This window comes from Acipenser ruthenus, chromosome 8, assembly GCF_902713425.1.
Source record: "Acipenser ruthenus chromosome 8, fAciRut3.2 maternal haplotype, whole genome shotgun sequence".
Classification (NCBI taxonomy): Eukaryota; Metazoa; Chordata; class Actinopteri; order Acipenseriformes; family Acipenseridae; genus Acipenser; species Acipenser ruthenus.
The window spans coordinates 2,576,323-2,593,464 of record NC_081196.1 but is presented as its reverse complement, the minus strand read 5'-3'; the positions used below and the strand labels follow the sequence as shown (position 1 = coordinate 2,593,464).

Here is a 17,142-nt window from a genome sequence, read left to right as displayed (position 1 = left end):
AAATGAAGGGTGATAGTGTCCCAGGATACAACAGAGGAGTTCTACAGGTGCTGTTTGAAGAGGTGAGTCTTAAGGAGGCGCCGGAATGTGGTCAGGGACTGGGCAGTCCTGTTAATAGAGCACATTGGGGGCTTGGTTATGTTTTTAAGAATAGGTTTTGGGGTCACTGTCTTAACAGCAGTGTAAATAAAAACGAGGAGAATAGTGATTAGCAGAGAATCTCAATATATTGTGTTCATGAAAACACTCACTGTGGATTTCAGTGGCACACTTTAACAACCAAGCACCACAAGATGGCTGGTCTAAATCTACATGATTTATGAACCGGAGTAGCTTCTATCAATTTCACATGCATTGTTAAATTACATTTTGTGAATTTGCCAAATAAATTATTTTAAAACTATCTATGTAAGTGTTGTTGAGTGATTTGTTTTAAAAGTGTGTTATTAAAAAACACATTTTATTGCATACAGTATACTATGGTATTTCTACCAGTTATATTGTGTACAGTGTGCTGTATTTATTTTCACTGAAGCGAAACAGCTACAGTGTAATAGTACTGCACATTATCCACTGGACTGCACCATTCTCTTTACATGAGAAAAGAAGCACGTCAGACAGACTCACCCCCTCATTACACTTATCAGTAATATGTACAAATGAACATACAGACAGATACTTCCATATACACCCCCACATTCTAATAATATCAATAAACTGTGCACAAGAATATCCAAACCAAGTTTCATCAGAACTGAATCAGTGCTTCACTATATCCATTTAAACAATGCAAGTGTGACACACTCTGCAGGCCTCGGTCGTGTTCCCTCAGATTCTATTACGCTGCAGCTAAACACCATGTGAACTTGTTGCTTTGAGAAAAAGCCAAAGCTACCTCAAGTCGAAAAACTTCAAACGAAAATGTTTTTGACAGGTGCAGACAGACGGGCCGCGGTCGTTACCTGGTGAGGAAAGACGGGACAATGTAAAAGCAAACTACATTCTTGGAACACATGAAACGTTCTCTTTGAACCTTTGCCCTAACCCTAACCATAACCTTAATTAAAATGGGGGTTTTAGGTTAGAGTTAGGGCTTATTTAAATTGTAAACTAAGTGTTCGAATTCTCTCAGCTAGTCCCGCGGTGAAAAGCCTGGCCCGTCTTTTTGCACCAAAAGACCTGATAAGTTCGTAAATTACCAACGTGTCAGTCTTACTCTGTAATGATGTACTGTCCTATTCAGTAATTGCGCAGATGGGAACAATGACGTCATGACATGTTGGTGCTATTTTTTTTTAAATAGAGAAACCATAATAGGCTGCAAAAAAAAAAAAAAAAAAAAAAATCGCAGCTTTGTAGAATAGTATTTGTCTCGTTAAAATAATAACATATGAGGTTACCCTATATGTTTTTTTTTTAATTATTCAATTTCTGAGGTGTGAGTAGATTTTCTTTTTTTAAAGAACTAATTCATTAGGTAATTAATGTGACTTGTGCTCATGGGAACTCCATGGTGTAATCAGAACCCTATGACCGCCCACAAAAGAATGCATTAGGAATGGCTGGTGAAGGATTTTACATAGATACCCCTTTATGCGACACATAAAACCGATTCCCTGCCCAGTGGAAACTCAATGAGTTAGGCGGGAGGATCATATATCACATGACATCTGTTTAGGTCTAGTTTGCTCTAGTTCCCGTAGGAAAAGGGGGACACCTTAGTGAGTCATGTGACTTCTTGTAGTTTATCCTCATTGTTGGACCACAGACCCCCCACACCCCACCCCCACCCCCCAATTCTCATTAGGCTGCAAAAGCTGAAGGCATAATTGACATTAAATATAATGGTTTTTTTTTTTTTTTTTTTTTTTAAATTCAGTAAGAAAGTGTTTGTAGTAGCTCCAGCTCAAGTTGAATAACAGTCACAGTACACACGCCCTTTACTGCCCCGGCGGCACGCAACCTGGCGTACAGCTGTTTCACATTCCAAATCTCAGCGCTGCCTCGGGGCGAGAGAACAGAGTCGTGCAGAGATCCCGTGAGCAGCGGCGAGTGACAGCGAGACGGCTTCGAGGCTGCAGGCAGGTCACTGGAGCGAACAGCTGGGAGAATAACCCACTCATAACTCCGCAAGCACAGCAATGCAAGGCTAATACAATACAAGTCACTCCAGACTCCTCAACAATTTGGCTGATGCTGGTTAAAAACAGTTGAAGAAAAGGGAGTTATTGTTTGGCTGTGTTTTTTTCTTTCTTTAAGTTTGCAAGAGTGCACTAAAGGAAATGACCGGCGCAGACAGTTCTTCAGTTATGGTAAGTTTAGAAGTAACTGTATATAGTATGAGATTAAGTATAAACGGCGTTTTGGACATTGGAATCCTGTGTTTTTGTTTATTTATCTATTTAATATTGCATATTATTTTTCATTTTATTTAATTTTGTTTTTATCTGTGATCAGGTTAAAAATGCGCACAAGTTTTTGCTTGCCGAAGGCTTGTTGTGTCTGGTGGCAATATCGTTAACGCGCAGCCTGCATATTCGGAATTCCTAAGAGTGCAGTGCACGGTTCATTGTTAAGAGACAATGCCAAGACAAGTCGTGCTAATGGAGTGATAATTGAGAGTGATAACCTCGTCCCCAGGTAATGAGTGTGTGATATGAATCAAAAGGGAGGCAGTCCCGAGTCAAATGTAATAGGGAAAGTTGTATCCCTTTTTTCCCTATGGAATTTGAATTACCATCTCATATAGAAATGTGTTCCAAATCCCGACATGATTGTCCAAATCCAGCAGGACTCTCCTTTTATATTTCCTTTATTTATTTATTTATTTATTTATTTATTTATTTATTTATTTTTAAGAAGGGAAGAATGAATTTAAATTCCATTTGTTGGCATCTTTCAAGTTAGTGTCTGATTTGCAGTGTTCTAACTGTTATGCATGTCAATCTCCTAAAAGTCATACTGAGAATCTAATAAAAAAAACAAAATAATAATAATAATAATAATAATAATATAACAATCAGGTTATCATTTAAAGAACAAAACATGCTTAATCTGCTTTTATGGCTATTGACTTTTTTTTGCTCCAAATGAAATTATATTAATAATGCATTATGCTACATTAACTTCATTACAATGTTGTATTTTAATCACACATCTTTTACTAGTATAATAATAAAAATAAAGTCTGGCACCAACACATAAATGACCAGACCAATTCATCTAGCTAAATAAGAATGCTTTATTGACTTGTGGTCATGTAGCATGTGAACTACAGCCAAACAAAGAGCCTGCGTCTCCCAGATATCCCCCAGGTCTGTGGACATTATCCAGTCAAGAGTCTCACCCTTCAATGAGTGTCCTAGGATTCAAAACCAAGAGCCTGCATCTCCCAGATATCCCCCAGGTCTGTGGACATTATCCAGTCAAGAGTCTCACCATTCAATGAGTGTCCTAGGATTCAAAACCAAGAGCCTGCATCTCCCAGATATCCCCCAGGTCTGTGGACATTATCCAGTCAAGAGTCTCACCATTCAATGAGTGTCCTAGGATTCAAAACCAAGAGCCTGCATCTCCCAGATATCCCCCAGGTCTGTGGACATTATCCAGTCAAGAGTCTCACCATTCAATGAGTGTCCTAGGATTCAAAACCAAGAGCCTGCATCTCCCAGATATCCCCCAGGTCTGTGGACATTATCCAGTCAAGAGTCTCACCCTTCAATGAGTGTCCTAGGATTCAAAACCAAGAGCCTGCATCTCCCAGATATCCCCCAGTTCTGTGGACATTATCCAGTCAAGAGTCTCACCCTTCAATGAGTGTCCTAGGATTCAAAACCAAGAGCCTGCATCTCCCAGATATCCCCCAGTTCTGTGGACATTATCCAGTCAAGAGTCTCACCCTTCAATGAGTGTCCTAGGATTCAAAACCAAGAGCCTGCGTCTCCCAGATATCCTCCAGGTCTGTGGACATTATCCAGTCAAGAGTCTCACCCTTCAATGAGTGTCCTAGGATTCAAAAGCACCTGCATTAAGAGTGAATTCACACAGTCCATTGTAACTTATTAGAGTTCAGTGACAGGATTTCATTGTGTAGAAACACAGACGCAGGCTCGATAATACCCTGAAGAAAACTCATATAGCCTGTTCCCATTTACTTTGCTTTCCCAGAGTATTGCAGACACAATAACAAAAATAAAATATAATAATCACATTAGAAAAGTATGCTTCACAGATATCCCGGTGAGAGATTTGAGTTTGTCTTTCCCTTTACAACAAGTATCGACCAGAGGTGCAATTCCAGTATCAGTCACCAGGTGGCGGTATGCCCAAATTAGCAATCCCATTAAAGTAAATGTTTAATTATTTAAAACAATTAGTGACTCGTGTTGCCACCTAGGGGCGGTTGTGGGCTGTTCGTAGTCACCCATTATTAACACTTGGTGACATTCAGTTGTTGCGAAGGGGGGAGGCTGCTGGTCACACTCTGGTGTACCAGATGGACTTGGGGATTGAAGTTCCTTCAAACTCTCGTGTTTTAAAAAGTGGATGGGATGACTGAAACAAAGTGCATCGAAACAAAAAAGAAGAATACATTGGTTAAGATAACTTTGATGTTTCATAAATGCATACCCATAGCAAGCTGTTGTTTATGTTTGAGATAAATCCAGCAGAAATGCGTTCCCTTTGATCTAAGCCATGCAGTCATGTAGTTCAGGGCTCCTCTCTATGAGCAGCATCAGATAAGAGAAACGGGCAAGGTGGAGTAGCATTCAGCCTTCCACATTCCCTGTGCGCTGGACAGCTCTGCTGTCAGACTACCTGACTTGAAAGCACAGGATTCTGATGACTGATCAGGCAGATAGCAGCTCTCTTTGATCTCGTGGGTTAGGTGGCCTTGCTCTCCGGTGGTGGAGCTTCATCCTCTGCTGATTTGCCTCTCTTTTACGTGTGACACACTGGAGTCTGCTGCAGCTGCTGCTGCTGGGATTCACAATTCCACAAAGCTTAATCTTGCCACTTATTGATGGAGACCTAATGGTGACTGCTATCCTAACACTTGGCATTGAAGACTGGCTCAGCTTGTTGGGTCCAGCCAGACTTGTGTCCTTACACATACTTACACATCATTACAATGTTAATATGCATCGTTACAATGTACTTAATGTGGACATGTTTTTGCATGATCTATGTAAGTACACAATTGTATCAGAAAATGATTAGGGTTAGGGTTAGGTTTGGGATAGGATTAGGGTTAGGATTAGGGTTAGGATTAGGGATAGGATTAGGGTTAGGATTAGGGTTAGGGTTAGCGATAGGATTAGGGTTACGGTTAGGGTTATATCATGCAAGAAATTGTACACATTAAGTACATTGTAACTATGTATAATAACATTGTAATTATGTGTAAGTACACATGTAATGCTAAGTAACTACAATGTAAATACACAGTAATTAGAGATGCAGTGTTGCCGTATTTTTAAGCAAGTGCAAAGGGAAATTTGTTTGTGAGTTAAATGAAATAAATTGAAATTGCAATAAAAGAATGCATTGAAATTGACTAATCCCGATATGCATTTACAATATTATTAATGATTGGCACCCAGTATTCATGTTTTTGTGTACAATATACAGTGCAGCAGCCAAGAATCCCACTGCTTATCTATAACCAAGGGCAACATACCTCAACACTAGGAGGAGATGGAACAGAGACAGACAAGTCTCTATAGGTATATTCATATCTGGCAGGTTCAAACTTATCTCATCATTTCTGCTGAATAGGACCATGATCTATTTTGGGTAAATTGTCTAGGCTACTACGTAGGCCAAGTTAAAAATAATAATAATTAAAAAAAAACTCTCTAAAATCATTTTGTTTCAATTTAAAATAATCTTTCATTCGCACTGTACACCAATGTGTACAATGCAGCAGCATGATTTATTTTGTTTTACCGTTAGCCTACAGGCTGAAGTAAAAAAAAATGGTGCTACATATTCATTTGATTTTACTGTATAGACCTACTGTACAGATTTATATTTTTACATAATGTAATGTGTAGTCTACCCAAAACACATCAGTGTTATTTCAGCACAATGATTTATATTTAAAATGCATTGAGCACTATAAATGTATGTGTGTGCGATTTTATTGTATTGTTTTTAAACCAGACACCTCCTATATAATAACAGTATTAAAATAGGTAAAATGAAGACGGAACAGAATGCATTGTACAGATGACGTTTACATTGACCAAAAACAATGTTATTTGGATTCTTGCACCCTTGCATGTATCGTTATCCTTCGGGCACCCTCTGCTGCAGCAAACCACGATTCAACTGCTGCTATTTATTTGAAAAAATGTCGCACAACTCTCACAATGCTAGAGATCTCACTAAGAAGATGCAACAAATATTTAAATGAGTATATTGCAGCTCTTTTCATTAACATATTTTCTCTTAGTACATACGACAAAATGTATACTTTGCGAATTGTTGCGACGAAAATGCTTGATTCGTCTTTAATTGCTGTTTTCTGAAAGGAGAAAATGATTGCAACCCAATTAAAAAATGAATACTTTACGCTTAACCTTTCTTATACTGGCTTTTACATTCATTCAGCATTTCTATTGCTCCTATTATAAACACACATGTTACTAATCCGTTGATATAATCACACACAGCCCTTCCACAGCTTTTTGATTTAATCACATCAAACTATTTCCTGTTTATATTAAGTCCTAGCTCATGGGCCTCTATTTATGGTTTCACTATGAGTCTAAAAAGACACACCTGCGCTTGTTACCTATACTCTGGTGCCAATCAAGCTCATAATAAAACTAGGAATGGGTGAAAATGCTGTGCAATAGGAGTCTTATTTCTATCCCTGAATTGGAAAGGATTTGTTTAGTTCAGTAGCTTTGATTACAAGATGTCTGTCTGTATGTTTTTTTTCTTGCTGTCGTTGTTTAAACGCAAATATACTATTTAATATACTGCATGTGCACTCCCCACCCACCCAGCCCCAAGCAGCAATTGAAGCATGGTTTGTTACAACATCTGGAGCCCCATGTATTCCTGTGCTGGGTCTTTTGCCCCTCCCTCTGTGGTCTGAATCTAATTCTAAGGCAATTTCTGGCACGACATCAATGCTGTCTGGTTGTTTAGGGATATTTTTCAAATGCTTTGCAGAAGAAGTCTTTTTATTCATCTGTGCAAACATTTAGCAGCCTTAATACATTTGATATGTACTCAACATACCGATTATTATAAATCTCATCTGAAAAACCAACCAATCACAGTTCAAGATTTGCCAAAATTCCAGTCCATCGTGTATTGGGTTTTGATGTCATCCTGTGGATTTTACCCATGATGCAATTCCAAAGTTTAAAAAACCCCACCAACACTTTTTTGTTGAAAGTAGTTCCTGAGTACGATCTTGGTTTGTGTGATTTCTAATAAGTTTTTGTATGTCGGTCCAAACTGCACCAGAGGAACTCTCTGATAACAATAAGAGACATGGACTGAAGAATAAAACAGTGCTAATGGTATACCACTGGCACTAAACCAGCTGTACCAATCATTTAACTTGCTTCTCCCTGCTGTTGTTTTATACCCTGACAATTTCCCTCACAAGCAGTTTCCCTTTGCACTTGCTTGAAAATGCTGCCGTATGTGTCCCAGTATTAGTATATTATGTTGAAATGGGAGTAATTAATAGTCCCATTTTAAAGATGTGAGGGAACGTGTCCAGTTGATGACTGATGAACTCACACCAGAGCAGTGCCTGCATGTCTGAATCGCAAGCACTGAACAACACCTACTGTAACTGCTTTAACTGCCACGACAGAGGCCTGGTGTGGCCCGGTGTGTGTGCTGTGAGAACAACGAGAGACAGGCTGCACACCACGGATTAGCCTGTACTGTCAGGGGACAGCAGAGGAAAGGACAACATGAACACAGGACTTCAGCTGACACTAGACCTGTGAGCAACCAGGATCACAGCCTGTACTGTCAGGGGACAACATGAGCACAGGACTGCAGCTGACACTAGACCTGTGAGCAACCAGGATCACACAGCTGTAGTTGTGTCCCAAAACCAAAGGTAACACTTTAGTTTAAGGATCCGTTATAAGTAATTGTAAACGATCTATAAACATGTTATTAATTCTGCTATTAACAATTATAGAATATGATTAGAAATAATAAGACTATTATTATACACTTTTTTTTTGCTATTGTTTATAATCAATTAAAACGGATACCTAAACTAAAGTGTTACTAATTTTTATTTTTATTTCCTGTGAATTCATCTGTTTTTATTAAAACAGGAATGAGTCATGACTGAGAATATGGACTGTGTTTTTCTTTCAAAGATCGAGGCCAACTGCATTTCAAGCACCGCAGCCAAACCAGCTGCTTGACGTTTTCAGTTTTCAGCTAGTGCTTATGCCCTGACATCAACCACTGGTCTTAAAAGATGGCAGGCTTGTTTTCAGCTAGTGCTTATGCCCTGACATCAACCACAGGTCTTAAAAGATGGCAGGCTTGTTTTCAGTTAGTGCTTATGCCCTGACATCAACCACAGGTCTTAAAAGATGGCAGGCTTGTTTTCAGTTAGTGCTTATGCCCTGACATCAGCCACAGGTCTTAAAAGATGGCAGGCTTGTTTTCAGTTAGTGCTTATGCCCTGACATCAGCCACAGGTCTTAAAAGATGGCAGGCTTGTTTTCAGTTAGTGCTTATGCCCTGACATCAACCACAGGTCTTAAAAGATGGCAGGCTTGATTTCAGCTAGTGCTTATGCCCTGACATCAACCACAGGTCTTAAAAGATGGCAGGCTTGTTTTCAGTTAGTGCTTATGCCCTGACATCAGCCACAGGGCTTAAAAGATGGCAGGCTTGTTTTCAGTTAGTGCTTATGCCCTGACATCAGCCACAGGGCTTAAAAGATGGCAGGCTTGTTTTCAGTTAGTGCTTATGCCCTGACATCAGCCACAGGGCTTAAAAGATGGCAGGCTTGTTTTCAGCTAGCCCTATGCCCTGACATCAGCCACAGGTCTTAAAAGATGACAGGCTTGTTTTCCTTACTCGTGCTCTTTTACATGTATGCACCTGGTTTTCCTTATTATTTTTTATTGAAGTGGGCCATAAAATCACACCCTGGGACAAAAACCCCAGCCCTTACAGTGAAAGCAATGGAAAGCATAGGCAAGCATTGTAAAGCGCAGCGAGGTATGGTAATGCATATTCAAAAAAAAAAAGACCATCATTTCCCTGATTTTCCAAGTACACATCAAGGGTAATATTTAGGGAGGGGCTTAAAGAACGCTGGCCTTACCCCCTGGAAACCTTTCATTTCTCAAACCCTTTCTTGCATTGGTTATTTCTTTCCTATTGCAGCTAGGAGTTGGGTTCTTCATTTGGTATCCTGCTGTATATATTTCTATTAATTAAAAAAAAAAACATCTTGGTTCATTTAAAACAGAAAACCCCTTGAGATGATCTTTTTAAAAAGGGGCCCATATCTGAAACAAGCAGCCCACACGTTATTCCTTGCACCTTTCTGTGCTCCAGTACAATGGAATGCCAGTCTCTGTGGACCAGGCTCTATTCCAGCAATGCTGGGTTGAGATGAAAGTAAACAGCTTCTCATCTTATTAGGGCTCATTGCTAAATATGGACTGTTTTAAATAGCAACCAGCTTCCTCGTTTGGCATTTTCACACAGGAGTTCTTGATAAGGGTCCAGGACGTATGGTGCTGCAAGGCTTTAAACACAGCTTCACACACGGCAGAGGATTAAGGACTGGGCTGATATGCAATCAGAGCTGGGCTGAACTTAATCTGCCCGACCTAGTGGTTGGTGATGGGAGCTTAACCCCAAAGTAAATCTGAGGGGCACAGTCTTTAACTGGGCTTGCCAGGTTCCTCGGTGGTATGGGAATCTAGAAAGCTATGAAGAAGCAGCAACCTTACCACAGTGTTTGTTTCTGTTGAGAAAGCCTTATTTTGCTCCCTTGTTGTTGTCCCTTGATAAAGATATTCTGTACCCAGCTATCAGTTTCCATCTGGGAAAATCTTATTTTTGCAAACTGCATTCCAGATTGTGAAGGAGTTTGCAAACTGCATTCCAGATTGTGAAGGAGTTTGCAAACTGCATTCTGGATTGTGAAGGATTTTGCCAATTTGTTTTCCTCCCCTGCCCACACAAGTAAGTGATTAGTTTGGTATTATAAAATAATAATAATTCTTTCAAGATCACAAACATGGGGTTACACTGCACTGAAGCATGAAAATTAGAATATCCCTTTTTTTGCACAGTATTTTTGCAGTTTTACCATGTTGTTTATACTATGCATTTACCCTGGTTTGCCATGCTTATTAATATGCTTTACCATACCTTGCTATTCTTTACAATGCTTACTTATGCTGCTTCTCCATACTTTCATTATGCTTTATTACACTTTGGTATGCTTTTACTGTGGGAAACTTTTATTAGAGATTACTATTACAAACCCAGGGGAATCATTTTGTAAAACTGCTATACATGTGTTAATAAAGGGGTTGATGGTTACTACGAGGAATACTAGCTTATTAGCATGTTACCAATACAAAGTGCTATTCCATCTCATAAGGTTATTATAAGCTTGCTTAAACAAGATCTCACATACATGTTCTATGCTGTGTTGCAACAGCCTGTTGTTATTAGAAATAACCATCTAATATTGGTTACGCATTTATAAATGGTAGTAAAAGTTGTTATTACACTTTTCTAAGTTTCTCTACAATGCTCTGTAAATACATTTCACATAATCTGTTTGGCATCTTTGAAAGAGCTTTTAAAGCAGTTTTATTAATTACACCAAGCAACTGTTACAGACCACGTAAGAAACTCATTTATTTCAGGACAGGTACGCGCCCTTTAATTGAACTCTTGAAGTATGAGGTTCTAGTTCTGAAACATTGAAAGGTGTTTTTGTTAAGAAAAGGAAGGGTTCAAACTGCAGCACTGGCTCCTGGTGTGTGTGGCAGCTCTGTACAGAGTGAAGAGTAACAGAGTGCAGGTGCAGGCAGTCTGGACAAACAGTTATTCAGTGTCTCTGATCCTCTCCAATCCCTTAGCCTCACCTGAGCAGTGACAGGCGATGAGAACCTGACGACGGCTCATCAAAACACTAGCCACAAGCTGCTCAGATGTTGTTTGATGTGTCCGTCCCTCCAAAGGCTGCACAACAACGTGCCACGTATCTCTGAACATGCTGGCTGTCTGATCTTGTGTCTGTCATTGTTCTTCTGTTGCGTTTCGGAGCAGTAGCATTAAAAACCTGTTATTAGAAACTGTGTTGTGCTTTTTTTAATCGTCACTAGTGCTCTGTTTTCATGTCAGAATGGTGCCTTTTGGAGACACCTGTACACGAAACAAAGAAATGAATGTTTTTTGCTTGAAGAATTGTGCTCTACATTGCGCTCTGAAGAGTGCGCTTCTCACCTGCCTGTTGTTTTGTATTAGACTCTGTGCACCAAATGTGGCAGTGACCCTCAAACCCCTGGTAGAGATCATTACCTCAACCCCCTGGTAGAGCTCAATACCTCAACCCCCTGATAGAGATTATTTTCACAGACTAGGTCCTAATAAATCCTTCTAGGGTTGGTATGTCATTGACAATGTGTTGAAATAAAAAATACAGGCTGCTTTTTATGAGCTTCTTCAAAATATCAAGCTCTTTTTTAATATAGATGATATATGGAAGAAGATGATATATGGAAGAAGGCCTGTTTGTTATTTGAACCTTACTGGCCAAGAAGTAAAGGAAGATTACAATGCCTTGTTTTGTTTTGTAATAATGAAACCCACATGTTGTTTTTATTGTGCATTACCAAAATGTTTCCTTGCACTGTTTGCAATAGCCTCTTAACAGCGCACTGCTGGGCTCACAAGCTATTCAGGTGCTCTTGAATTACAGAAGGATGATGTGATTGCTCGATCATCGCTGTTTAACTGAGTGAGGATGAGCTTGTTTCCTCAAGTTACTTTGAGCAGGGAAAATAAAAACAAGCAACAGATTTTAATGTCAATGAAAAGGGCACTAGCGAGAAGACGGACCATGCTAAAAAGAAGGATGTAAATGGGTATTCAGGTGTAGGCTTTCGCTCCTTTTACATCAACATTTAATGCAACACATGCTGGTCTTTTAACATGATGTAAAGAAGCAGCAATACTGAAAGTTAGCATCGTAGAAGAGAGACGTCATCTCATGCAGTTTGGATGAGAGGACCGCAAAGCGAAACTGAGCTCAAATGATTTTCAAAAGGACTTCTCTTATAATAAGAGACACCCTGTCTTATTATCAATCACAAAAAACATGTTGTAGTAAGGAACTACTATACTACTGTAAAAAATGTTTTGTATAATTGACCTGCATTTTCTATGCACATGGTGGCATCTATACACATGATAAGATGCAAAGGGAATTTTGACAGATCCTGAGCTCCGATTGGTTTATTTCTCATCTGTGATTTATAATGAAACAAACAGGCAGTTTTCTCAATGTGAAATCAAAATCCCAGTTGTGGTAAAGCTGAGTGAACCCGTTTCTTGCAGGGTGATATTGTGAAGCCCTTTGTAATGCCTTCTTTATCACCACAGGACTCTGCAAAGACCAGAGAGGAAACAAGCCCTGACAAAAGATCTGCAGGCCAGGAGTCCTCCTCGCCCCATTCCTCCAGCCTGCATTCCCCCAGAGTGAGTCGCTTTCTTCAGTGTTTACTGCGATCTCCACTATTCTTATTGTATGTAGTTATGATGGGAATCATATAACATTACAGAGCAACTTATATGTAAGACCACTGTTTGGATGATGTAAAAAGCTGAAGTTTGTCATTATCAACATGCTGTATGATTGTATGTACACTCCATTCATTGATAGGTTCTGAATTCAAGTTGCAAATGACATCATTTCAAATTAAGAAACGTTGTTGTTTAATCATTGTCCAAAACGTTCTCCCCAGAGCCCACTGGACTTCATCGACACAGGAAAGGGCCTCAAGGTCCAGACTCCCAAGCCCCACCTGGTCAGTCTAGGGAGTGGACGGCTGAGCACGGCCATAACCCTGCTGCCTCTGGAGGAAGGTACGCTCAACACTGACTGCTCCCTCGGGGCAACTGTACTTGCTATGGGCCATCGAGCTGAACCTCAGAACAGGCTTCAGAAGAACATGTGTAAAATGGAATGGTGGGGTAGAGCCCTGGACTGCATGCTGCTGGTATTGTGTTAAATACAGTACAGGAGCAAATGCAGAAGAGACAGAGATAGAAAGGGCCTTATAAAAGTTTACTACAGTAAAACTGCACAGTAATTTTGCACGTTTCCTGCTTGCCAAATGGTTATGCTGTGCATTAACTATAGTTTACCCTGGCTTGCCATGTTTATTAATATGCTTCACTGTACTGCACTATTCTTTACAACATTTTTTTGCACTTTGCTATGCTTTTACTGTGGGAACCTATCATCTAATATGTCTCTCTATAAACCACTGTGGAGGGTTTTCTCAATACTGTGTTCAGTTTGCACTACAGTTTAATCAATTGGAGCCTCTTTACAGCAGTCTGCAAGCTGTCTGAAAGCAGACCGTGTTGATGCTTTGCTATAACACTCTGGGGGCCCTGTAGGCAAGCTGCTGCAGCTACTAGAAGAACAAATTGTTGCTTGTTATAGAGCTCCTACATGATGTTTCTTGCAACATGAGTTTGTGTAGAATACTTTAATAGTATGATTTAGAATCAAGAGAAGGAGGGTATTGTAGATCCCTTTCTTTTTCACTCCACTCTTGCATCCAGAATCTACTCTGGGTATTATTTTCTTCCCACACTGAAATGTAGTTTGCCCTACTTTACATATTTGCTTGCCCTGCTAATGAGCCTTTGCCGTAAGCATAGTTTTTTATATAGACGTGCCGTGTGAATCCTCCAGCCACAGCGCCTGTCGAGCGGCTGTTTCTTCTGTTTGTTTTTGTATTTCTGTAGGGTGTATCTGTACTGCTAATGAGGCTTCTCGGGAAGGGAAGCAACATTATTAAGCCCCTTTCTCATGCTATTTTCACCAGAGCAAAATGTTTCCACTTGGTAATATCACAAGGAGTAAATGAAGTAACGATGCTGGTACGGGAACTCTTTAAGTGCACTTAAAACCAATAGCTTATTTATATACATTGAGAACGGCTTGAGCACAGCTTGCCTGCATTTGTTTATGCAGACGTCAGACTTGTCTGACCCTGGAGTTATAACTCAAGTTAAAATTTGATACTGCGAGCAAGAAGTTTTTTGAAGAATGGAAAATATTCTGTACAGGTGCTTACTGTTGGCAGATAGAAAGCTGAAGTCTTATCTAAAAGGTGGAAGATGAATGTTTTCTGCATGTTTGAACTCAGGAGTGTGACGGTTTATAGCACCGCGCTGGAAAGGCTCTGCAGTTCTGGAATGATATATTCTGTTCAAATACAGACTTGGGGGAAAAGATATGAACAATAAATCATAAACACATTTAAAACAAAAAAACATGAATTCAAGAAAATGAACAAGCCATATTATATGATAGAAAGGCATATTTCAAATCTTGTATGCACTGGAAAGCTTCAAGGAATGTGAACCCCAAAATATGATGTGAACTCTGCATACACATGTCACTGAGTCTACTGTACACAAGAGCATAAGAAAATGAATGAGCAGCAGTTCATTCGGGTCCTATTAGCGAGTGAGAGGAGGCCATTCGGTTCCTAGCAACTGGTAGATCTCAAAACTGCATCTCCGTGATTGATCATCAGCAATATGGCTAGGTAACCCATTCCACCCCTCTCTGTGTGTAAAGACGTGTCTCCTAGCTCCTACAGGAAGTCTATCTCACTCTACCTGCTTTTGTTCTCTTTCAGGTAAAACCACAATTGGGCGGGAGGATGCCCCCACTCCTCAGGATATCACTATAGAGGGCCCTGGTATCAAGGCGCAGCACTGCTTCATCGAGAACAGGGGTGGAGTGATCACACTGGACCCCTGCGGAAACCTGTGCATGCTGGACGGAGTGCCAGTGACTCAGCCTACACAGCTCACACAAGGTGCACACCTCTCTCTCTCTCTCTCTCTCTCTCTCTCTCTCTCTCTCTCTCTCTCTCTCTCTCTCTAAACCTGTGCATGCTGGACGGGGTGCCAGTGACTCAGCCTACACAGCTCACACAAAGTGCACACCTCTCTCTCTCTCTCTCTCTCTCTCTTTCTCTCTCTCTCTCTCTCTCTCTCTCTCTCTCTCTCTCTCTCTCTCTCTCTCTCTCTCTCTCTTTCTCCCGCTGTGTGTTAAGCTGAAGGAATACAGTTTCAGGCCACTGCATGGCACACCAGGGGGTTTGATACAGCAAAGTCACCTCAAACTAGGTCTCCCGGTCTCCTGGAACCAGGTTTCAAGCCACTGTTCCTGAGAAAGTGGCTTTGTGTTCCCTCAGCTTAAAAGACTTAGAGTAATTTGTCGTTGAATTTATTAAGTTTCTTTTTGTATTTCTCAGTATCTTGTAAGTATCTTGTAAGAGTTTCTGTTATTGTGAGGAATTGTGAGACAGTGTGTTTAAAGAATGGGCTCAGAAAGAGGTTGCAGTATTCTATCGGTCTACGGTTCTGTAGTAAAAATATATTTTATGTAAATGTTTGAAAGGGTGAAAACTGCAGTATTGCAGTTTTTACTACAGTACACCACAGTCTATTGCAGGATTTTAATACTATAACTAACTTTATTAATACCTAATCTCCAGTGTTGCTGTTTTCTGATATCACTGTAGCCAGAGTCTGTGGCAGTGAATATAAAGTTAATTTCATGCAGTGGTCTGGAAATAATTAACTGAATGAGGGAACTGTACAAACTGCTTCAGTCCCCAGTGTAAGTGGGCGAACTGTGACTAGATTCTCTGGAATCCAGAGATTCATTATTAAATGCTCACTTGGTACTGAATAGTGCAATGGGCCTTCGTGTGGGTGAGCATGTCAGATATACAGCAAGCTGTATTTTATTATATACTGTATGATGAGTAGAATCGCTCTGCTGTGCACTTTCATTGGGGTTACACTCTGATACATTATGTGGGGCTGGAGAGTTGAAAGGTCACATTGTCACATGATTTGAATGGAATGTGGACAGCTGTTCAGTGGATTTAGAGAAAGATGGTAATAACTCAATATGGGAGCAATAGGACCCAGAACCGCACAGAGCAACGGCAAACACCATGAAACAGTAAGGGGGTGTACAACAGAACCCAGAACCACTCAGAACCACTGCAAAAACTAACACATAGTGAGGGGGATATAACAGAACCCAGAACCACTCAGAACCACTGCAAACACCATCACATAGTGAGGGGGATACAACAGAACCCAGAACCACTCAGAACCACTGCAAACACCATGAAACAGTAAGGAGGTATACAACAGAACCCAGAACCACTCAGAACCACTGCAAACACCATCACATAGTGAGGGGGATACAACAGAACCCAGAACCACTCAGAACCACTGCAAACACCATCACATAGTGAGGGGGATATATACAAACAGGAATGAATTATTATTATTATTATTATTATTATTATTATTATTATTATTATTATTATAACTAGTGTGAAACATATAGGTAATGCAACTGGGGGTCTTTGAAGCACTCTCCAGCTTTTTTTTTTTCTTCACTTTTCTACATTGCTGTTGGATTTTCATCTTTCAAAAAATAGGAGTTAATTAAAGTTTGGAGTAAACTCTTTGAAGATATGGCCCTTAGAACTTAAGTCACTTTTGATCCTGTCTACGTAAGGAGTTGGTCGCTATACCCTTTTGGTGTCCCCGCTTGACAGACTGCATTTAATCCCTTACTGATAAACAATAAACTCAAAACTCCTACCAACTAAAATCCCTGGTTTGTTTTTTCCTGGTTTCCATTTACTGTTACGGTACCGTTATACTGACAGTCGTTACGTACAGGCAGTGCCAATTAAAAAAAACAAAATCTGCACTGCGTCTTTAAATCGATTGTAATTGCGCTAATACAAATAGGGGTTTGGGCAGTCATTGCTATTAGGTAATTTATACGTTTTATATTGTTTTAACAGGTATGCACACTGT

At 40.1% G+C, this 17,142-nt stretch overlaps 1 protein-coding gene across 3 annotated transcripts in view; it reads left to right on the top strand.

Moving 5' to 3' along the window:
• The first annotated feature begins 2,013 nt into the window (after positions 1–2,013).
• The window catches only part of LOC117407362 (pleckstrin homology-like domain family B member 2), a 66,996-nt gene continuing 51,867 nt past the window's right edge, over positions 2,014–17,142 (top strand). For 2 of the 3 annotated variants that reach the window (XM_059028022.1, XM_059028021.1), the window contains exons 1-4: positions 2,015–2,312; positions 12,643–12,738; positions 13,005–13,125; positions 14,922–15,104. In XM_059028022.1, coding sequence (XP_058884005.1) covers positions 2,283–2,312; positions 12,643–12,738; positions 13,005–13,125; positions 14,922–15,104 — 430 coding nt within the window. In that variant the 5' untranslated portion in view covers positions 2,015–2,282. Of the gene's footprint in view, positions 2,313–12,642; positions 12,739–13,004; positions 13,126–14,921; positions 15,105–17,142 lie in introns of all 3 variants that reach the window. The other variant, XM_059028020.1, reaches the window with a different exon arrangement.